General features: G+C 43.4%; 1 protein-coding gene across 1 annotated transcript in view; it reads right to left on the reverse strand.

The window, feature by feature from the left end:
- Window positions 1-24744, reverse strand: part of NHERF4 (NHERF family PDZ scaffold protein 4) — a 247570-nt gene that overhangs the window by 177808 nt on the left and 45018 nt on the right. Inside the window, exon 2 of the mRNA XM_077250577.1 lies at window positions 24467-24494. Coding sequence (XP_077106692.1) covers window positions 24467-24494 — 28 coding nt within the window. The remainder of the gene's footprint in view (window positions 1-24466; window positions 24495-24744) is intronic.

The raw sequence follows: 24744 nt of genomic DNA on the forward strand, positions 1-24744 counted from the left end.
ATGTGCATTGTGTCTTCCTGCTATATAACTCCACCCCAGCCTTTAGTCTGTGCTAGAGTATTCTGCCTTGCATCCAGCTCCACCCTGGCAACTCCCTGGCTTTGCACCTGCATCTGCTCCTGTGAACCTGTGTGGAGATCCTGCTACTCAGCTCTGAGGTTTCTGCTGCATACATCGGTTTCCAGTAATCCTCCATCTGGCTGCTTGTGTTTGTTTCCATCTGCATTTGCTGGACATGTAAGCTGTTGCTGCTCTGCTTAAACCTGAGACTTTTACCCAGGCCTCCCTGGTTGTGCTAAGATATTATTTTGAACTGCCTTATAAGCATATCTATCTGTGCTTGGACTACCAAGGACTTATTCATGTCAAGTATCCTCAAGAATAATTGTGCTTCATAGACTTTCTGCGTGATTGCACTTTCCTCTGAAGTGTCCTGTAGACTGTTAAGCTGCGTTTATATTTACACCAAGTGTTGTGAACTTGAGTTTCTCTCTGCACCTGTTTGAATCACCGTGTGATAATATAGACGTTACCACTTATAAAACTGTGTCCTGTTGTTGTCTTGTTCCATGCAAAGAGTCTCCTGAGTTATCCCTTATAATCATTACAGTACCATATTGGAAATACGGCAGCTGTCAGTCACATGACCTGTCTATTATGTGTATGTGTGAGCTAATATATACTGCCAGGGGGGAGGGCTTCCTGTAGGCTGGGGATTTATCAGGCTGCCAATTTAGCTTACAAATACTGAGTTAAAAATACTGACCAAATAATGTGTGAACGAGGTCTAATACAGGAGGAGATGACATACAGGTACATACTATATACAGGGGAGATGACACACAGGTATATACTATATACAGGAGCAGATGACTCACAGGTATATACTATATACAGGAGGAGATGACTTACAGGTATATACTATATACAGGAGGAGATGACATACAGGTATATACTATATATATAGGAGGAGATGACATACAGGTATATACTACACACAGGAGGAGATGACACACGTATATACTATATACAGGAGGAGATGACATACAGCAGGTATATACTATATAAAAGAGGAGATGACTCATAGGTATATAGAGGAGGAGATGACATACAGCAGGTATATACTATATACAGGGGAGATGACAGAGGTATATACTATATACAGGAGATGACACAGGTATATACTATATACAGAAGAGATGACATACAGGTATATACTACAGGTCCTTCTCAAAAAATTAGCATATAGTGTTAAATTTCATTATTTACCATAATGTAATGATTACAATTAAACTTTCATATATTATAGATTCATTATCCACCAACTGAAATTTGTCAGGTCTTTTATTGTTTTAATACTGATGATTTTGGCCTACAACTCCTGATAACCCAAAAAACCTGTCTCAATAAATTAGCATATCAAGAAAAGGTTCTCTAAACGACCTATTACCCTAATCTTCTGAATCAACTAATTAACTCTAAACACATGCAAAAGATACCTGAGGCTTTTAAAAACTCCCTGCCTGGTTCATTACTCAAAACCCCCATCATGGGTAAGACTAGCAACCTGACAGATGTCAAGAAGGCCATCATTGACACCCTCAAGCAAGAGGGTAAGACCCAGAAAGAAATTTCTCAACAAATAGGCTGTTCCCAGAGTGCTGTATCAAGGCACCTCAATGGTAAGTCTGTTGGAAGGAAACAATGTGGCAGAAAACGCTGTACAACGAGAAGAGGTGACCGGACCCTGAGGAAGATTGTGGAGAAGGACCGATTCCAGACCTTGGGGAACCTGAGGAAGCAGTGGACTGAGTCTGGTGTGGAAACATCCAGAGCCACCGTGCACAGGCGTGTGCAGGAAATGGGCTACAGGTGCCGCATTCCCCAGGTAAAGCCACTTTTGAACCATAAACAGCGGCAGAAGCGCCTGACCTGGGCTACAGAGAAGCAGCACTGGACTGTTGCTAAGTGGTCCCAAGTACTTTTTTCTGATGAAAGCAAATTTTGCATGTCATTCGGAAATCAAGGTGCCAGAGTCTGGAGGAAGACTGGGGAGAAGGAAATGCCAAAATGCCTGAAGTCCAGTGTCAAGTACCCAGTCAGTGATGGTGTGGGGTGCCATGTCAGCTGCTGGTGTTGGTCCACTGTGTTTCATCAAGGGCAGGGTCAATGCAGCTAGCTATCAGGAGATTTTGGAGCACTTCATGCTTCCTGGCACCTGCTCACAGTGCCAAAACCACTGGTAAATGGTTTACTGACCATGGTATTACTGTGCTCAATTGGCCTGCCAACTCTCCTGACCTGAACCCCATAGAGAATCTGTGGGATATTGTGAAGAGAAAGTTGAGAGACCCAAGACCCAACACTCTGGATGAGCTTAAGGCCGCTATTGAAGCATCCTGGGCCTCCATAACATCTCAGCAGTGTCACAGGCTGATTGCCTCCATGCCACGCCGCATTGAAGCAGTCATTTCTGCCAAAGGATTCCCGACCAAGTATTGAGTGCATAACTGAACATTATTATTTGATGGTTTTTTTGTTTGTTATTAAAAAACACTTTTATTTGATTGGACGGGTGAAATATGCTAATTTATTGAGACAGGTTTTTTGGGTTATCAGGAGTTGTAGGCCAAAATCATCAGTATTAAAACAATAAAAGACCTGACAAATTTCAGTTGGTGGATAATGAATCTATAATATATGAAAGTTTAATTGTAATCATTACATTATGGTAAATAATGAAATTTAACACTATATGCTAATTTTTTGAGAAGGACCTGTATATACAGGAGGAGATGACACATAGGTATATACAATATACAGGAGGAGATGACATACAGCAGGTATATACTATTTACAGGGGAGATGACATGCAGGTATATACTATATATAGGGGAGATGACATACAGGTATATACTATATACAGGAGATGACATACAGATGTATACTATATATAAGGGAGATGACAAACATGTATATACTGAGGGGCAAATGAGAGGTGTGAGGTAAAAATGAAAAGGTGTGAGTGCAAAATGAGAGGAGTGTGGGAAAATAGTGGAGTGATCGGAATATGACAGATGTGAGGTCGAAATGTCAAGTGTTAGTGGGGAATGAGAGGAGTGAGGGGGAAAATAAGAGGAGTGAAGGGGAAAATGAGAGGTGTGAGAGAGAAAATGAGAGATGTGAGGGGAAAATGAAAGATGTGAGGGGGAAAATGAGAGGCGTGATGGGAAAATAAGAGAAGTGAGGTGCTATAACTAACCACAGATATTTACTATGCCCAGGCAACGCCGGGCTCTTCAGCTAGTATATATATATATCACAGTATATACTCAGTGTATACGCAGTGCACTGTTGTGAATTCTGCTCTTGGGTTCCCTCCGGTGGTTGTTGATAGTAATGCAGTTGTCCCTGGGTTGCAATCCTGGGCAGGTGTCCCTGCTGATTGCAGCTCTGACTGGGATATTTAGGTGTGCAGGATTCATTAGCCCTTGCCAGTTGTCCATTGTTCTTGGAGGTTTTGCATCTCTGTCTGGTTCCTCCTGCCCTGCTGCCAAATCAGCTAAGATAAGTGTCTGGTTTTGTTTCTCAGCACACATGCTGTGTGCTTTACAATTCAGTACTATTCAATGTTTTTTCTTGTCCAGCTTAGACTGTGTTTGGATATTTCAGTCAAGTTGGATTCTCAGGAGATGCAGATATACATTCCATGTCTTTAGCTAGATGGTGGAATTTTTGTATTATCTGCTGTGGATATTTTTAGGGTTTTAATACTGACCGCTTAGTATTCTGTCCTATCCTTTCCTATTTAGCTAGCGTGGCCTCTTTTGCTAAATCCTGATTTCTGCCTGCGTGTGTCTTTCCTCTAATACTCACAGTCAATATTTGTGGGGGGCTGCCTATCCTTTGGGGTTCTGCTCTGAGGCAAGATAGAATTCCCATTTCCATCTATAGGGGTATTTAGTCCTCCGGCTGTGTCGAGGTGTCTAGGATGTGTTAGGTACACCCCACGGCTACTTCTAGTTGCGGTGACAGTTTAGGGTTTGCGGGCAGTACAGGTTACACCTAATCCTGAGAAAGTCTCATGCGGCTCCAAGGTCACCGGATCATAACAGTACAACTGGCCAACAATGAGTTAAATGCATCTCAGAAGAAGGGAAGAAAGAGCCATTTTTTTTTTCTGTAGCCTGCTTTGTCTTTTCTTTCCTCTTTTTCTCTGGGTGGCTGAGGAGCCTTGTGCTGGCATGGATGTTCAGGGATTAGCTTCTCGTGTAGACCAGCTTGCTGCTAGGGTACAGGGTATTTCTGATTATATTGTTCAGACTCCAGTTTTGGAGCCTAAGATTCCTACTCCTGATTTGTTTTTTGAGGACAGGTCCAAATTTTTGAGTTTTAAAAACAACTGTAAACTGTTTTTTGCTCTGAGACCTCGATCCTCTGGTGATTCCATTCAGCAGGTTAAAATTGTCATCTCCCTGCTGCGTGGCGATCCTCAGGATTGGGCATTTTCCCTGGAATCTGGGAATCCGGCCTTCCTTAATGTAGACGCCTTTTTTCAGGCCTTATGATTATTATATGATGAACCAAATTCTGTAGATCAAGCGGAGAAGACCTTGTTGGTCCTGTCTCAGGATCAAGAAGCGGCAGAATTGTATTGTCAGAAATTTAGAAAATGGTCTGTGTTGACTAAATGGAATGATGATGCTTTGGCGGCAATTTTCAGAAAGGGTCTTTCTGAATCCGTTAAAGATGTTATGGTGAGGTTTCCCACGCCTTTCGGTCTGAGTGATTCTATGTCTCTGGCCATTCAGATTGATCGGCGTTTGCAGGAGCGCAGAACTGTGCACGCTGTGGCGTTGTCCTCAGAGCAGATGCCTGAGTCAATGCAGTGTGATAGCATTCTGTCTAGAACGGAACAACAGGGATTCAGACGTCAGAATAGGTTGTGTTTTTATTGTGGCGATGCTTCTCATGTCATTTCAGTCTGCCCTAAGCGTACAAAGAGGATCGCTAGTTCATTTTCCATCAGTACTGTACAACCTAAATTTTTATTATCTGTGTCCTTGATCTGCTCATTGTCATCATTTTCTGTCATGGCGTTTGTGGATTCAGGCGCCACCTTGAACTTAATGGACTTTGAGTTTACCAGGCGTTGTGGTTTTTCCTTGCAGTCTTTGCAGAACCCTATTCCTTTAAGGGGGATTGATGCTACACCTTTGGCTAAAAAGAAGCCCCAGTTCTGGACACAGGTGACCATGTGCATGGTGCCAGCCCATCAGGAAGATTGTCGATTTCTGGTGTTGCATAATTTACATGATGCTATCGTGCTGGGTTTTCCGTGGTTGCAGGCACATAATCCTGTGTTGGATTGGAAGTCTATGTCTGTGACTAGTTGGGGATGTCAGGGGGTTCAATAATGACGTTCCTTTGATGTCAATCTCCTCTTCTTCCACTTCTGAAATTCCAGAGTTTTTGTCTGATTTTCAGGATGTATTCGATGAGCCCAAGTCCAGTTCCCTTCCACCGCATAGGGACTGTGATTGTGCGATTGACTTGATTCCAGGCTGTAAGTTTCCTAAGGGCCGACTTTTCAACCTGTCTGTGCCTGAACATACCGCCATGCGGAGTTATGTTAAGGAGTCTTTGGAGAAGGGGCATATTCGGCCATCTTCTTCACCGTTGGGAGCGGGATTTTTTTTTGTTGCTAAGAAGGATGGCTGTTGTGAATTTGGATTCTGGGCTCCCCCGGTGGCCGCTTGTGGAATTGGACTTGTCATCCTCTTTCCTGTTTCACCTGGTTCCATCAGTAGTGGGTGTCGCTATTTAAGCTCATTTCTCTGGTGGTTTCTTGCCGGTCAACAATGTTATCTGATGCCTCTCAGTGCTTGTTCCTGCTTCTAGACAACTACTAGATAAGTTGGACTTTTGTCCATGTTTCGTTTTGCCTATTTGTTCCAGTTCACAGCTGAAGTTTTGTTACTGTGTCTGGAAAGCTCTCGTTGATCAGGGATTGCTACTCTGGCGTTATGAGTTAATGCCAGAGTTTAAGGTAATCTCTGGATGGTGTTTTGTTAGTGTTTTTCTGCTGACCATGAAAGTATACTATCTGTCTTCTGCTATCTAGTAAGCGGACCTCAAATTTGCTAAGACTATTTTCCTGCTGCGTTTGTTGTTTCATCTGAACTCACCGTCATTATATGTGGGGGGCTACTGTCTTCTTTGGAATATTTCTCTAGAGGTGAGCCAGGTCTTATATTTCCCTCTGCTAGCTATTTAGGTCTTAGGCCAGAGCTGGGCATCTAGCGATAAATAGGAAATGCTACCTGGCTATTTCTAGTTGCGCGGCAGGCTTAGTTCATGGTCAGTATAGTTCCATCTTCCGAGAGCTTGTCCCTCTATAGGCTTGCTATGATCTCTGCCTGCAGAGATCATGACAGTTTGACCGGCCAATAAAGTGTTAAAGACCCAGGTTGAGAAAGGAGAGTTATAAGAAGTCTGCTGGAAATTTTTTTTTTTTTTTTTTCCCTCCAGTCTGCCTTGCTGCAGTCTTTTTTCTCTCTCTCCTCCTAATCTCTGTATGGCTCTGTGTGCACCTGACAATAATGGATCTCCAGAGTGTAACTGCGGGTTTGAATAATCTCATCACGAAAGTACAAAATTTACAAGATTTTGTGGTACATGCTCCGGTATCTGACCCGAGAATTCCTTTGCCGGAGTTCTTCACAGGGAATAGAGCTAGCTTCCAGAATTTCCGAAATAATTGTAAGCTTTATTTGTCCCTGAAGTCTCGTTCAGCTGGAGACCCTGCTCAGCAGGTTAGGATTGTGATTTCCTTGCTCAGGGGTGACCCTCAAGATTGGGCCTTCTCATTGCCAGCAGGGGATCCTGCGTTACGCGATGTGGATGCGTTTTTTCTGGCCTTGGGCTTGCTTTATGAGGAACCTCATTTGGAACTTCAGGCAGAAAAAACTTTGATGGCACTATCTCAGGGGCAAGACGAAGCTGAAGTTTTCTGCCAAAAATTCCGTAAATGGTCTGTGCTTACTCAGTGGAATGAGTGCGCCTTGGCGGCAACTTTCAGAGAAGGTCTCTCTGATGCCGTTAAGGATGTTATGGTGGGGTTCCCTGTGCCTGCAGGTCTGAATGAGTCCATGACAATGGCTATTCAGATTGATAGGCGTCTGCGGGAGCGCAAACCGGTGCACCATCTGGCGGTGTCTATGGAAAAGACGCCAGAAAGTATGCAGTGTGATAGAATTCTGTCCAGGAGCGAGCGACAGAATTTTAGACGGAAGAATGGATTGTGTTTCTATTGTGGGGATTCTACTCATGTTATATCAGCATGCTCTAGGCGTACAAAGAAGCTTGATAAGTCTGTTTCCATTGGCACCATTCAGTCTAAGTTTATTTTGTCTGTAACCCTGATTTGCTCTTTGTCATCCATTGCCACGGACGCCTATGTTGACTCTGGCGCCGCTCTGAGTCTTATGGATTGGTCCTTTGCCAATCGTTGTGGTTTTGATTTAGAGCCTTTGGAGACTCTTATTCCTCTGAAGGGGATTGACTCCACCCCATTGGCTAATAATAAACCACAATACTGGACACAAGTAACCATGCGTATCAATCCGGATCACCAGGAGATTATTCGTTTCCTGGTGCTGTATAATTTACATGACGATTTGGTACTGGGATTGCCATGGTTGCAGTCTCACAACCCAGTCTTGGACTGGAGAGCAATGTCTGTGTTGAGCTGGGGATGTAAGGGTATTCATGGGGACTTACCTTTGGTTTCTATTTCGTCGTCCATTCCCTCTGAAGTCCCTGAGTTCCTCTCTGATTATCAAGACGTCTTTGACGAACCCAAGCTTGGGTCGTTACCTCCGCACCGTGAGTGCGATTGTGCCATAGATTTGATACCGGGTTGTAAATATCCAAAGGGTCGTTTGTTTAATCTGTCTGTGCCGGAACATGCTGCTATGCGGGAATATATAAAGGAGTCTTTGGAAAAGGGACATATTCGTCCATCTTCTTCTCCCTTGGGAGCTGGGTTTTTCTTTGTCTCAAAAAAAGACGGCTCTTTGAGACCATGTATTGATTATCGGCTTCTGAATAAGATCACTGTTAAGTATCAATACCCATTGCCATTGCTTACTGATTTGTTTGCTCGTATAGAGGGTGCTAAGTGGTTCTCTAAAATTGATCTTCGTGGGGCGTATAATTTGGTGCGGATCAGGCAGGGGGATGAGTGGAAGACCGCATTTAATACGCCCGAGGGCCACTTTGAGTATTTGGTCATGCCTTTTGGTCTTTCTAATGCCCCTTCAGTTTTCCAGTCTTTTATGCATGATATTTTCCGCGATTTTCTGGATAAATTTATGATAATATATCTGGATGATATTCTGATTTTTTCTGATGACTGGGACTCTCATGTCCAGCAGGTCAGGAGAGTTTTTCAGGTTCTGCGGTCTAATTCTTTATGTGTGAAGGGGTCTAAGTGCGTTTTTGGGGTCCAGAAAATTTCCTTTTTGGGGTATATTTTTTCTCCCTCTTCCATTGAGATGGATCCCGTCAAGGTGCAAGCTATTTGTGACTGGACTCAGCCCTCCTCTCTTAAGGGTCTTCAGAGATTTTTGGGCTTTGCCAACTTTTACCGCCGATTTATTGCTGGTTTTTCGGATGTCGTTAAACCATTGACTGATTTGACCAGACAAGGCGCTGATGTTGCTAATTGGTCCCCTCATGCTGTAGAGGCCTTTCAGGAGCTTAAGCGCCGTTTTGCCTCTGCCCCTGTGTTGCGTCAGCCTGATGTGAATCTGCCTTTTCAGGTTGAGGTTGACGCTTCGGAGATCGGAGCTGGGGCAGTGTTGTCGCAGAAAGGTTCCGACTGCTCCGTCATTAGGCCTTGTGCCTTCTTTTCTCGCAAATTTTCGCCCGCAGAGCGGAATTATGATGTTGGGAATCGGGAGCTTTTGGCCATGAAGTGGGCGTTTGAGGAGTGGCGCCATTGGCTCGAGGGGGCTAGGCATCAGGTGGTGGTATTGACTGACCACAAAAATTTGATTTATCTTGAGACTGCCAGACGCCTGAATCCTAGACAGGCGCGCTGGTCTTTATTTTTTTCTCGCTTTAATTTTGTGGTGTCATACCTACCGGGTTCTAAGAATGTTAAGGCAGATGCCCTTTCTAGGAGTTTTGACCCGGACTCTCCTGGTAATTCTGAACCCACAGGTATCCTTAGGGAGGGAGTAATTTTGTCGGCCGTTTCTCCTGATCTGCGGCGGTCCTTGCAAGAGTTTCAGGCGGATAGACCGGATCGTTGTCCGCCTGATAGACTGTTTGTTCCGGATGATTGGACCAGCAGAGTCATCTCTGAGGTACATTCTTCTGCATTGGCAGGTCATCCCGGAATTTTTGGTACCAGGGATTTGGTGGCAAGATCCTTCTGGTGGCCTTCCCTGTCACGAGATGTGCGAGTCTTTGTGCAGTCATGTGACGTTTGTGCTCGGGCCAAGTCTTGTAGTTCTCGGGCTAGCGGACTGCTGTTGCCCTTGCCTATTCCTAAGAGGCCTTGGACACACATCTCGATGGATTTTATTTCAGATCTGCCTGTTTCCCAGAAGATGTCTGTCATCTGGGTGGTCTGTGACCGTTTCTCTAAAATGGTCCATTTGGTTCCTCTGCCCAAGTTGCCTTCTTCTTCTGAGTTGGTTCCTCTGTTTTTTCAGAATGTTGTCCGATTGCACGGTATTCCTGAGAATATTGTTTCTGACAGAGGTACCCAATTTGTGTCTAGATTTTGGCGGGCATTCTGTGCTAGGATGGGCATAGATTTGTCTTTTTCATCTGCTTTTCACCCTCAGACTAATGGCCAGACCGAGCGGACTAATCAGACCCTGGAGACATATCTGAGGTGTTTTGTCTCTGCTGACCAGGATGATTGGGTTGCTTTTTTGCCATTGGCAGAGTTCGCCCTCAATAATCGGGCCAGCTCTTCCACCTTGGTGTCCCCGTTTTTCTGTAATTCGGGGTTTCACCCTCGATTTTCCTCCGGTCAGGTGGAATCCTCGGATTGTCCTGGAGTGGATGCGGTGGTGGAGAGATTGCATCACATCTGGGGGCAGGTTATGGACAATTTGAAGTTGTCCCAGGAGAAGACTCAGCGTTTTGCCAACCGTCATCGTCGTGTTGGTTCTCGGCTTTGTGTTGGAGATTTGGTGTGGTTGTCTTCTCGTTTTGTCCCTATGAGGGTCTCTTCTCCTAAGTTTAAACCTCGGTTCATCGGCCCTTATAGAATATTGGAGATTCTTAATCCTGTTTCTTTCCGTTTGGACCTCCCTGCGTCCTTTTCCATTCATAACGTTTTTCATCGGTCGTTATTGCGCAGGTATGAGGTACCTGTTGTACCTTCAGTTGAGCCTCCTGCTCCGGTGTTGGTTGAGGGTGAGTTGGAGTACGTTGTGGAGAAAATTTTGGACTCTCGTGTTTCCAGACGGAGACTCCAGTATCTGGTCAACTGGAAGGGTTACGGCCAGGAGGATAATTCTTGGGTCAATGCATCTGATGTTCATGCTTCTGATCTTGTTCGTGCCTTCCATAGGGCTCATCCTGGTCGCCCTGGTGGATCTGGTGAGGGTTCGGTGCCCCCTCCTTGAGGGGGGGGTACTGTTGTGAATTTGGATTCTGGGCTCCCCCGGTGGCCGCTTGTGGAATTGGACTTGTCATCCTCTTTCCTGTTTCACCTGGTTCCATCAGTAGTGGGTGTCGCTATTTAAGCTCATTTCTCTGGTGGTTTCTTGCCGGTCAACAATGTTATCTGATGCCTCTCAGTGCTTGTTCCTGCTTCTAGACAACTACTAGATAAGTTGGACTTTTGTCCATGTTTCGTTTTGCCTATTTGTTCCAGTTCACAGCTGAAGTTTTGTTACTGTGTCTGGAAAGCTCTCGTTGATCAGGGATTGCTACTCTGGCGTTATGAGTTAATGCCAGAGTTTAAGGTAATCTCTGGATGGTGTTTTGTTAGTGTTTTTCTGCTGACCATGAAAGTATACTATCTGTCTTCTGCTATCTAGTAAGCGGACCTCAAATTTGCTAAGACTATTTTCCTGCTGCGTTTGTTGTTTCATCTGAACTCACCGTCATTATATGTGGGGGGCTACTGTCTTCTTTGGAATATTTCTCTAGAGGTGAGCCAGGTCTTATATTTCCCTCTGCTAGCTATTTAGGTCTTAGGCCAGAGCTGGGCATCTAGCGATAAATAGGAAATGCTACCTGGCTATTTCTAGTTGCGCGGCAGGCTTAGTTCATGGTCAGTATAGTTCCATCTTCCGAGAGCTTGTCCCTCTATAGGCTTGCTATGATCTCTGCCTGCAGAGATCATGACAGATGGCTCCTTGAGACCCTGTATTGATTATCGCCTCTTGAATAAGATCACGGTCAAGTTTCAATACCCTTTACCTCTGCTTTCCGATTTGTTTGCTAGGATTAAGGGGGCTAGTTGGTTTACGAAGATTGACCTTCGGGGGGCATATAATCTTGTTCGTATTAAGCAGGGTGATGAATGGAAAACTGCGTTTAATATGCCCGAAGGCCATTTTGAATACCTTGTGATGCCATTCGGGCTCTCTAATGCTCCATCTGTTTTTCAGTCCTTCATGCACGATATCTTCCGGACTTATCTTGATAAATTCATGATTGTATATTTGGATGACATCTTAATTTTTTCCGATGATTGGGAGTCTCATGTGAAACAGGTCAGAATGGTATTTCAGATCCTTCGTGATAATGCTTTGTTTGTGAAGGTGTCTAAGTGTCTCTTTGGAGTGCAGAAGGTTTCTTTTTTGGGCTTCATTTTTTCTCCCTCATCTATAGAGATGGATCCGGTTAAGGTTCAGGCCATACATGATTGGATTCAACCCACATCTGTGAAGAGCCTTCAGAAATTTTTGGGCTTTGCTAATTTTTATCGCCGTTTCATTGCTAACTTCTCCAGTGTGGTTAAACCCTTGACCGATTTGATGAAGAAAGGCGCTGATGTGACGAATTTGTCCTCTGCGGCTGTCTCTGCCTTTCAGGAGCTTAAATGCCGATTTACTTCTGCCCCGGTGCTGCGTCAACCGGATGTTTCACTTCCGTTTCAGGTTGAGGTTGACGCTTCTGAGATTGGGGCAGGGGCCGTTTTGTCTCAGAGGGATCCTGTTGGTTCCTTGATGAAACCGTGTGCCTTCTTTCCCCGTAAGTTTTCGCCCGCTGAACGCAATTATGATGTCGGCAATCAGGAGTTGTTGGCTATGAAGTGGGCATTTGAGGAGTGGCGACATTGGCTTGAGGGAGCTAAGCACCGTATTGTGGTCTTGACCGATCATAAAAATCTGATTTACCTCGAGTCTGCCAGGCGGCTGAATCCTAGACAGGCTCGATGGTCCTTGTTTTTTTCCCGTTTTGATTTCGTGGTCTCGTATCTTCCGGGTTCTAAGAATATTAAGGCTGATGCCCTCTCTAGGAGTTTTTTGCCTGATTCTCCTGAGGTCCTTGAACCGGTCGGCATTCTGAAAGAAGGGGTGGTCCTTTCTGCCATTTCCCCTGATTTACGACGGGTTCTTCAGGAATTTCAGGCTGACAAACCTGACCGCTGTCCAGTGGGGAAACTGTTTATTCCTGATAGATGGACTAGTAGAGTGATTTCTGAGGTTCATTGTTCTGTGTTGGCTGGCCATCCTGGTATTTTTGGTACCAGAGATTTGGTTGGTAGGTCCTTTCGGTGGCCTTCTTTATCACGTGATGTGCGTTCTTTTGTGCAGTCCTGTGGGACTTGTGCGTGGGCCAAGCCTTGTTGTTCCCGTGCTAGTGGGTTGCTTTTGCCTTTGCCGGTCCCTGAGAGGCCCTGGACGCATATTTCTATGGATTTTATTTCTGATCTTCCGGTTTCCAAGAAGATGTCTGTCATCTGGGTTGTTTGTGACCGGTTCTCTAAGATGGTCCATTTGGTGCCTTTGCCTAAATTGCCTTCCTTTTCTGATTTGGTTCCGTTGTTTTTTCAGCATGTGGTTCGTTTGCATGGTATTCCGGAGAATATTGTGTCCGACAGAGGTTCCCAGTTTGTTTCTCGGTTTTGGCGGGCCTTTTGTGCTAAGCTGGGCATTGATTTGTCTTTTTCTTCCGCATTCCATCCTCAGACAAATGGCCAGACCAAGAGAACTTATCAGACTTTAGAAAATTATCTGAGATGCTTTGTGTCTGCTGATCAGGATGATTGGGTGGCTTTCTTGCCATTGGCCGAGTTTGCCCTTAATAATCGGGCTAGTTCGGCTAGTTTTTCTTCGGGGCAGGTTGAGCCTTCTGACTGTCCTGGTGTGGATTGTGTGGTTGACAGGTTGCAGCAGATTTGGGCTCATGTGGTGGACAATTTGGTTTTGTCTCAGGAGGGGGCTCAACGTTTTGCTAACCGTCGTCGGTGTGTTGGTTCCCGGCTTCGGGTTGGGGATCTGGTCTGGTTGTCTTCCCGTCAGGTTCCTATGAAGGTTTCTTCCCCTATGTTTAAGCCTCGCTTTATTGGTCCTTATAGGATCTCTGAGATTATTAATCCGGTGTCTTTTCGATTGGCCCTTCTGGCTTTTTTTGCTATCCATAATGTCTTCCATAGATCTTTATTGCGGAAATATGTGGTGCCCGTTGTTCCCTCTGTTGATCCTCCGGCCCCTGTGTTGGTTGATGGGGAGTTGGAGTATGTGGTTGAGAAGATTTTGGATTCTCGCTTTTCGAGGCGGAGGCTTCATTACCTTGTCAAATGGAAGAGTTATGGCCAGGAGGATAATTCTTGGGTTTTTGCCTCTGATGTCCATGCTGCTGATTTGGTCCGTGCCTTTCATCTGGCTCATCCGGATCGGCCTGGGGGCTCTGGTGAGGGTTCGGTGACCCCTCTTCAAGGGGGGGTACTGTTGTGAATTCTGCTCTTGGGTTCCCTCCGGTGGTTGTTGATAGTAATGCAGTTGTCCCTGGGTTGCAATCCTGGGCAGGTGTCCCTGCTGACTGCAGCTCTGACTGGGATATTTAGGTGTGCAGGATTCATTAGCCCTTGCCAGTTGTCCATTGTTCTTGGAGGTTTTGCATCTCTGTCTGGTTCCTCCTGCCCTGCTGCCAAATCAGCTAATATAAGTGTCTGGTTTTGTTTCTCAGCACACATGCTGTGTGCTTTACAATTCAGTACTATTCAATGTTTTTTCTTGTCCAGCTTAGACTGTGTTTGGATATTTCAGTCAAGTTGGATTCTCAGGAGATGCAGATTGTTGTGAATTCCGCTCTTGGGCTCCCTCCGGTGGTTTTGAGTAGCACTTTTGTGAGTTCTGCTCTTGGGCTCCCTCCGGTGGTTTTGAGTGGTATGGCTGCTTCTTGGATTTAGCATCAGCAGCTGCTTCCACTGATCGTCTTTCTGGCTCGGCTATTTTAGTCTGGCCTTATCCCTTAATCAATGCCAGTTGTCCATTGTTCCTGCTTGGAGTCTCGGCTCTTTTGGATTTCCCTGACACTCTGACCTGTTCAGCAAAGATAAGTCCTTGCTTGTCCTTTTGCAGTCCTCTTGTTGTGGACTTATTGTTCAGCACATTCTATGTTTTGCTCATTTGTCCAGCTTATTAGTATGGATCTATTCAGCTAAGCTGGAAGCTCTGGGCATCAGACTTTGCCCTCCACACCTTTAGTCAGGTGTGGAGATTTTTGCATTTCTCTGCGGTGGACTTTTTCTAGTTTTTATTACTGACCGCACAGTGCTCTGTCCTGTACTATCTATCTAGCTAGAAGTGGCCTCCTTTGCTGAATCTTGTTTCATTCTATGTATGTCATTTCCTTCTCCTCTCACAGTCATTAATTGTGGGGGGCTGTCTGTCCTTTGGGGATTTTCTCTGAGGCAAGATAGCTTTCCTGTTTCTACCTTTAGGGGTAGCTAGTTCTCCGGCTGTGACGAGGTGTCCAGGGAGTGACAGGAACATCCCACGGCTACTTCTAGTGTTGTGTTAAGATCAGGAACTGCGGTCAGTATAGTTACCACCTGCTCAGAGCTAGTCGCATGTCGCTGCTAAATCACCAGTCCATAACAGCAGATATACATTCCATGTCTTTAGTTAGATGGTGGAATTTTTGTATTATCTGCTGTGGATATTTTTAGGGTTTTAATACTGACCGCTTAGTATTCTGTCCTATTCTTTCCTATTTAGCTAGCGTGGCCTCTTTTGCTAAATCCTGATTTCTGCCTGCGTGTGTCTTTCCTCTAATACTCACAGTCAATATTTGTGGGGGGCTGCCTATCCTTTGGGGTTCTGCTCTGAGGCAAGATAGAATTCCCATTTCCATCTATAGGGGTATTTAGTCCTCCGGCTGTGTCGAGGTGTCTAGGATGTGTTAAATACACCCCACGGCTACTTCTAGTTGCGGTGACAGTTTAGGGTTTGCGGTCAGTACAGGTTCCACCTACTCCTGAGAAAGTCTCATGCGGCTCCAAGGTCACCGGATCATAACAGTGCACTGTCTTATTGTTGAGTGCTCAGAGTGTACTCTTTCACAATATATGCTTCAATGGTAAATAACTGAATTTGTTATACAGACATCCAGCAGCGGATTAAATTGGTATTTGAGCCACCAAATCTTCTGATGCAGATCCAGATAAAGTTCACAAATAATTCCAGGAATATCCCTCAGCCAGAATCGTGAAGCGCAGGAATCAACACAGTGTCTATTAGTTATCATGCAATTCTTAATACAAGACTGTCCTTAAATAGGCTGTGATTCCAATCTAGCTATCCCTAGCTAACTACACAGTCGGTGACCGGTCACACTTCTCTGTTTACTCACAAGAATAGCTTTCTTGAAATCACACAGTCCAAAAACATTGTAAAACAATGGGGAGACAAAGAGCGCAATAGGGTCTTATCCACGTTACACAGAGGAGAATATACACCAAATTTGCTCACCTGGTTAGGATGAGATTAGAGCATGTAGATAGCGGCTGCTGCAGATCCACAGGTCTTCACCGACCAGAGAAATTAATGTCTTCAAAAGGAGATTTGTAGTTAAATTTCCGCGCTGCCGCTAAGATGAATTTCAGGAGAGTATAGTTGATTCACAGTGGTTTTATTCAACGCGTTTCAGGGGTCTCATGCCCCCTTCATCAGGAAATACCACACAGAATATACATGCATCACAGGTATAAATAGTTTTGCTAGGTTAAAAAAATGAGCTCCACCAGGTCAGATGACTCAGTGTCAAAGTTCAATGATAACACACCATTAATAATTCAAACGATTAGAGAGGTATATACAATGACAAAATACAATGACTTCTTTTATGTTTCTAGACAATAGTTCCAAATTTGCAACATTAAGGAGGAAATTTAAAATTAAAAAAAAAAAAAAAAAATCTCTACTTAAATGGACAAGAACCTGTAAGAAAAAGAGCTACTCCAGTTCAGAAGCGAATGCCTTACAGATGGACTACCGTGTGGAATCAACAAGTTGCTATTTTCTTATCGTGAATCCATTGGAATCTTTACATTAATTGTGGAATAAAATCATGTTTTATTATTTTCCATTAAAAAATATATATATATGAGAATTAATTTGTCGTGGTTTGGGGTGATCTAAAATTACGAAAATTATAATTAGTGAGTTTAAAATTGCGTCATGTACATAAGAGTAACAATTTAAGCAGCAAACCAGCGCTCGAAGTGAGCGCAGAAACAAAATGAAAGTGACACTTCACCTGTCCAAGGACCAATAATAGATATATTTAACAAGAGACAATATAACATTGCCAAGGGAGGGGAATGAATGAATACACAGCACTCGGTGACCTCAAAGAACAGCAGATAAACTGGGACGCCTGGCAGCAGAGAAAAGGATGATTGAGTTAAGTGCTCCTGTCGGGAGGGGTCATTACACCCTGTGAAGCTGCCACAATCAGCACCAGCTCCCTGGATTTAATCTCAAGAGTCAAAAAGCATTATTCAGGACACAGTTGTGATGGAGACAATTTGTATGTAATAAAGGAGGGAAAACGCTCCTCTCCAGGGCAGACTCAGACTATGCCCACATGAGGAGTTTGAGGAAATTACAACTAAACATATCAATGAATGACTCCAAGATAATCCTAAATGAAAATGTAAATTTAAATCTTAAGTGGCTCACAGCACAAAGGATTAAAAAATCAATCATAACTATACAAATAAAAATATAAATATAGATATATCAATAAAAATATAAATATAGATATATCAAATTCATAAAAAAGGGGGGAGGGCTACGCATTCAGATAAAACCTTGGTAGTTTCTTTAAATATATATAAATAAAAATATAAAAGTGGGGGGGTGGAGAAGAAAAAAAAAATGTACTATTCAGATGAAAACCTCAGTTATTTCATTTAAGCCTTGTGGTTTTAGGCTCCCTAATTTGTAGATCCAATATACTTCTTTCCTATTTAGTTTCATGGATCTATTATGTACATGCTTAGGTATATGATCAATAGGGCTGATTTTTAATAGTTTAAAGTCCTTATTATGCACTAGGGCATAATGTCTGGACAGACATTGGGAATTCAGTCTGAGGTGAAGGGGCTGTGTGGTAAACAGTATGTGGGGAGAACCACACAGCCCCTTCACCTCAGACTGAATTCCCATCGTCACAATATAAAAAAAGGCTTACTCACTCATGGTCTGTCCAGACATTATGCCCTAGTGCATAATAAGGACTTTAAACTATTAAAAATCAGCCCTATTGATCATATACCTAAGCATGTACCTAATAGATCCATGAAACTAAATAGGAAAGAAGTATATTGGATCTACAAATTAGGGAGCCTAAAACCACAAGGCTTAAATGAAATAACTGAGGTTTTCATCTGAATAGTACATTTTTTTTTTTTCTTCTCCACCCCCCCACTTTTATATTTTTATTTATATATATTTAAAGAAACTACCAAGGTTTTATCTGAATGCGTAGCCCTCCCCCCCCTTTTTTATGAATTTGATATATCTATATTTATATTTTTATTTGTATAGTTATGATTGATTTTTTAATCCTTTGTGCTGTGAGCCACTTAAGATTTAAATTTACATTTTCATTTAGGATTATCTTGGAGTCATTCATTGATATGTTTAGTTGTAATTTCCTCAAACTCCTCATGTGGGCATAGTCTGAGTCTGCCCTGGAGAGGAGCGTTTTCACTCCTTTATTACATACAAATTGTCTCCATCACAACTGTGTCCTGAATAATGCTTTTTGACTCTTGAGTAGTGTTGAGAGATACCGTCCGATACTTGAAAGTATCGGTATCGGAAAGTATCGGCCGATACCGGCAAAGTATCGGATCCAATCCGATACCGATACCCGATACCAATACAAGTCAATGGGACTCAAGTATCGGACGGTATCCCTGATGGTTCCCAGGGTCTGAAGGAGAGGAAACTCTCCTTCAGGCCCTGGGATCCATATTAATGTGTAAAAGAAAGAATTAAAATAAAAAATATTGCTATACTCACCTCTCCGACGCAGCCTGGACCTCACCGAGGGAACCGGCAGCGTTGTTTGCTTAAAATTCGCGCGTTTACTTCCTTACGTGAAGTCCCGGCTTGTGATTGGTCGCGTGCCGCCCATGTGGCCGCGACACGACCAATCACAGCAAGCCGTGACGTAATTTTAGGTCCTTCAGGATTTTAAAATTACGTTCTGGCTTGTGATTGGTCGCGTCGCGGTCACATGGGCGACGCGACCAATCACAAGCCGGGACGTCACGGGAGGCAGGACACGCGCGCATTTTAAAATGCGTGCGTGTCCAGCCTCCCGTGACGTCACGGCTTGTGATTGGTCGCGTCGCCCATGTGACCGCGACGCGACCAATCACAAATCCGGAACGTAATTTTAAAATACTTAATGCCTAGAAGGACCTGAAAATTACGTCACGGCTTGCTGTGATTGGTCGCGTCGTGGCCACATGGGCGGCACGCGACCAATCAGAAGCCGTGACGTCACGGAAGGAAGGAAAAGCACGCATTTTAAGCAAAGAACGCTGCCGGTTCCCTCGGTGAGGTCCAGGCTGCGTCGGAGAGGTGAGTATAGCAATATTTTTTATTTTAATTCTTTATTTTACACATTAATGTTGTTTCGATACCGATACCCGATACCACAAAAGTATCAGATCTCGGTATCGGAATTCCGATACAGCAAATATCGGCCGATACCCGATACTTGCGGTATCGGAATGCTCAACACTACTCTTGAGATTAAATCCAGGGAGCTGGTGCTGATTGTGGCAGCTTCACAGGGTGTAATGACCCCTCCCGACAGGAGCACTTAACTCAATCATCCTTTTCTCTGCTGCCAGGCGTCCCAGTTTATCTGCTGTTCTTTGAGGTCACCGAGTGCTGTGTATTCATTCATTCCCCTCCCTTGGCAATGTTATATTGTCTCTTGTTAAATATATCTATTATTGGTCCTTGGACAGGTGAAGTGTCACTTTCATTTTGTTTCTGCGCTCACTTCGAGCGCTGGTTTGCTGCTTAAATTGTTACTCTTATGTACATGACGCAATTTTAAACTCACTAATTATAATTTTCGTAATTTTAGATCACCCCAAACCACGACAAATTAATTCTCATATATATATTTATATTTTTTAATGGAAAATAATAAAACATGATTTTATTCCACATTTAATATAAAGATTCCAATGGATTCACAATAAGAAAATAGCAACTTGTTGATTTCACACGGTAGTCCATCTGTAAGGCATTCGCTTCTAAACTGGAGTAGCTCTTTTTCTTACAGGTTCTTGTCCATTTAAGTAGAGATTTTTTTTTTTTTTTTAAATTTTAAATTTCCTCCTTAATGTTGCAAATTTGGAACTATTGTCTAGAAACATAAAAGAAGTCATTGTATTTTGTCATTGTATATACCTCTCTAATCGTTTGAATTGTTAATGGTGTGTTATCATTGAACTTTGACACAGTCATCTGACCTGGTGGAGCTCATTTTTTTAACCTAGCAAAACTATTTATACCTGTGATGCCTGTATATTCTGTGTGGTATTTCCTGATGAAGGGGGCATGAGACCCCTGAAACGCGTTGAATAAAACCACTGTGAATCAACTATACTCTCCTGAAATTCATCTTAGCGGCAGCGCGGAAATTTAACTACAAATCTCCTTTTGAAGACAGTCCAAAAACAGGAATGCCTCAAGATCTGGATTCCCCACTCTTTATCAACGCGCTGCTTCATCTCAAACGCCCAGAAACTCTCTCTGAGGTAACTGTCCTGTTTCCAGAATCTTATTGTCTTTAACTCATGGGTGACCTCCGGTGGCTGACCAAAATTACTGCAACAACATTGTAATTATCCTGTCTATTACTCAAGGGTGACCTCCTGTGGCTGAACAAAGTTACTGTATCAACACTGTTTATGATAAAAAAAAAATCACCATTTTACAAGTGTTTTTCATGGATGAATAAAGAAATAAATGACAAAGCTTCTACTATACTTTGCAATGTTAATCATAGACAGCACACAGATTGTACACTAAGAGCATCCATGTGCTGCATGTGTTTTTCATGAGCACAGAGACTTGTATTGGTCCTTGGCATCCACGCTCTTGTAAGGGGTGCACAAAGACAAGCTGTGCCCATTTTCTCTGACCCGCGTTATACGTCCCTGATGAACTGGTGTGTTTAACATGCTCTGCTGCTATATTGTATGTAACTGTTGAATGTTGTGTATAGTAAGATTATTGATGCCATGTACACGTTATTTTCTAGGGATAGTGTAGTATTCAAATTAGCCCACTAGCGGGGGGCACAATAGCATAAGACAGCAATTGGATAAGATGATAGGAACTAGTTAAATTAGGTGGGGTCAACTGGAGTAAGCTAGAAGGATTTCCTGTATTGAGTCAGAAGGGCCTCAGAGCCCATGCAGGGCAGTTGAGCCACGTAATGTTCTACAAGTAAAGGAGCTCAGGTCGTCCAGGGCCTAAGGATAATGTTTGCCAAGAAGGAATACAGAACAGCTGTGTCATGATGGCGGTCAGTTACTTAGGAAGACGCCTGCATGTCTGGTGCGAAACAGACAGGGAACTCCTACAGTTAGTCTGACAAAGTGCTGCAGTACCGGGGACAATGGTGCAACCCGGTGGTATTACTACAGAGAAGAGGGAGAGCACAGGGACAGAATATGATGTGTCTTGGGAAGTAACCTGTGCTGTACCTAATTGTGAACTGGACGAGCTGAGATTAGAACCAAGTAAAATTGTTTGTTTCAAGTTTGAACTTGCCTTTGTCTCTCTTTATCTGGAATATAAAGAAAGAATTCCCCAGCGGATCAGAGAGGACCCAGATGGACAGGAAAGCGAACAAGAAGGTACGTTACCACTGGAACTGGAGGTGCAGTAACTGAGCCATGATGAAATTCTGCTAGAGGTAGGCATGTACAGTTTGGACACACTTTCTCATTTAAAGATTTTTCTGTATTTTTAAGACTGTGAAAATTGTATATTCACACTGAAGGCATCAAAACTATGAATTAACACATGTGGAATTATATACTTATATATATTTTATATTCTAGGTTCTTCAAAGTAGCCACCTTTTGCTTTGATGACTGCTTTGCTCACTCTTGGCATTCTCTTGATGAGCTTCAAGAGGTAGTCACCGGGAATGGTCTTCCAACAATCTTGAAGGAGTTCCCACAGATGCTTAGCACTTGTTGGCCCCTTTTGCCTTCACTCTGCGGTCCAGCTCACCCCAAACAATCTCGATTGGGTTCAGGTCTGGTGACTGTGGAGGCCAGGTCATATGGCGTAGCACCCCCATCACTCTCCTTCTTGGTCAAATAGCCCTTACACATTCTGGAGGTGTGTTTGGGGTCATTGTCCTGTTGAAAAATAAATGATGGTCCAACTAAATGCAAACCGGATGGAATAGCATGCCGCTGCAAGATGCTGTGGTAGCCATGCTGGTTCAGTATGCCTTCAATTTTGAATAAATCCCCAACAGTGTCACCAGCAAAGCACCCCCACACTCACACCTCCTTCTCCATGCTTCACGGTGGGAACCAGGCATGTAGAGTCCATCCGTTCACCTTTTCTGCGTCGCTCAAAGACATGGTGGTTGGAACCAAAGATCTCAAATTTGGACTCATCAGACCAAAGCACAGATTTCCACTGGTCTAATGTCTATTTCTTGTGTTCTTTAGACCATACAAGTCTCTTCTGCTTGTTGCCTGTCCTTAGCAGTGGTTTCCTAGCAGCTGTTTTACCACGAAGGCCTGCTGCACAAAGTCTCCTCTTAACAGTTGTTGTAGAGATGTGTCTGCTGCTAGAACTCTGTGTGGCATTGACCTGGTCTCTAATCTGAGCTGCTGTTAACCTGCGATTTCTGAGGCTGGTGACTCGGATAAACTTATCCTCAGAAGCAGAGGTGACTCTTGGTCTTCCTTTCCTGGGACGGTCCTCATGTGAGCCAGTTTCTTTGTAGCGCTTGATGGTTTTTGCCACTGCAATTGGGAACACTTTCAAAGTTTTCCCAATTTTTCGGACTGACTGACCTTCATTTTTTAAAGTAATGATGGCCACTTGTTTTTCTTTACTTAGCTGCTTTTTTCTTGCCATAATACAAATTCTAACAGTCTATTCAGTAGGACTATCAGCTGTGTATCCACCAGACTTCTGCACAACACAACACAACTGATGGTCCCAACCCCATTTATAAGGCAAGAAATCCCACTTATTAAACCTGACAGGGCACACCTGTGAAGTGAAAATCATTCCCGGTGACTACCTCTTGAAGCTCATCAAGAGAATGCCAAGAGTGTGCAAGGGGTCTAATGGGTAACGTTTCTCCTTATGGAGAGTGACATACCAGCTGGCTTGTCAAGGTAAGGAGGCTTATTCGCCGTGCAATGCTCCTCTGGGAATATAAATATGCAAATTGCCTCTTCTGAGAAAAAGAGGACTTAACTCTATAGCGCATTGCACGGCGAATACGCCTCCTTACCTTGACAAGCCAGCTGGTATGTCACTCTTCATAAGGAGAAACGTTACCTCTTAGACCCCAGTCCAGAGCCTCTCACCTAGCCAAATCAGTTCTCATGCTTTGCACTGACGAGGGCCAACAGCCCGAAACACCGTGTCCGCGAATTGAGATACTGATTTGGCTTTTATCCTAAGTCATATTGCACGACTCGTTAAAGGGTTGATTGTGACTTGTAGGATCGCTACTTCCAACAGGTGGCGCTATAGAGTTAAGTCCTCTTTTTCTCAGAAGAGGCAATTTGCATATTAAGAGTGTGCAAAGCAGTCATCAAAGCAAAAGGTGGCTACTTTGAAGAACCTAGAATATAAGACATAATTTCAGTTGTTTCACACTTTTTTGTTAAGTATATAATTCCACATGTGTTAATTCATAGTTTTGATGCCTTCAGTGTGAATGTACAATTTTCAGTCATGAAAATACAGAAAAATCTTTAAATGAGAAAGTGTGTCCAAACTTTTGGTCTGTACTGTATATCAAGCTTGAATCAAGCCATTATTTTTGGTAGGTGACATAAACCGAGCCTACCTCACAGACTGTAATGGGTATGTGATCTAATCATGAAAAACAGAAAGGACATGTACGTGCAGCATGGATATCTTTATGAGGCCTAATACTAAGGCCCCTTTCACACTGTACTTTGTCCCACATTCATTGGTCCCGTTGGGGCTTACGTCCAAACCCTCCGCAAAATGGGATTTGGGCATATACGCCTACTGGAAGCGAACACTCAAACGCAGTCTGTAGTGTCTGAGTGTCCATCTCCAGAAGGCGTATATGCTCAAAAATTATGCACGACAGAGCACACAGTGACTCTGTCGGCCCAATAACAGTCAATGTTGCATACTCATGGAATGGTCTTGCATGGTGTTCGGACGCATGCCCCGACGGGGCAAAGCACAGTGTGAAAGAGGCCTTTGTATTAGGCCTTAGTATGATGTCCATGCTGCACGTTTGTATCCTATCTGTGTTTTTCACGAATAGAACACATACCCATTATAGTCTATGGGGGTGGGCACAACTAATATCACCTACCAAAAATAATGACTTGACTCAAGCTCATTATTGAAGCCTGCCTATGGCTGAATTTCATAATGAAGCAGTTACTGCACCCCCAATACATAGCGCAGTGTGAATACACCCTAAGAAATATCATTAGCAAATATTTCATGATATAGTCTAAATTGCTTTCCAGGTAGCAAGTAAACAAACTTCTGGCATAGACATCATAGAAACCAATGGAAAACTGTTCCTGAAAAGTTTGGTGAATAGTTCTAGTACATTGGAACATAAATACAGTAATTACCACAGTTACCTTTTAGTTTGTAATACAGATTTCCACTTCACATTTCTTACGTTTATGTTATCTTAATCATACAATATAAATTCAAGAGAACAGACTTACATGGTTAACTCGAGACCTTCCTCAATGCCTGCAAAATAACATAGGAATACTTAGGTTAACCGCAATGCTGACATTTGTCAGAAACACAACTTTCACATACTAAAATAAAGTAGACATGACAAAATCATTGCAATAAAAAAGTAACGACATAATAATCTCCTGTTTGTAAACCTGCTTCCTTCAGTTTATAAATCCAGCAATCTGCATCTTATGTCCACTATGCAAACTGTCACATTTTATATCTAGATTTCATTTAATATAAAACTTTAATCAAACTG

Source organism: Ranitomeya variabilis, chromosome 4 (assembly GCF_051348905.1).
Source record: "Ranitomeya variabilis isolate aRanVar5 chromosome 4, aRanVar5.hap1, whole genome shotgun sequence".
NCBI lineage: Eukaryota > Metazoa > Chordata > Amphibia > Anura > Dendrobatidae > Ranitomeya > Ranitomeya variabilis.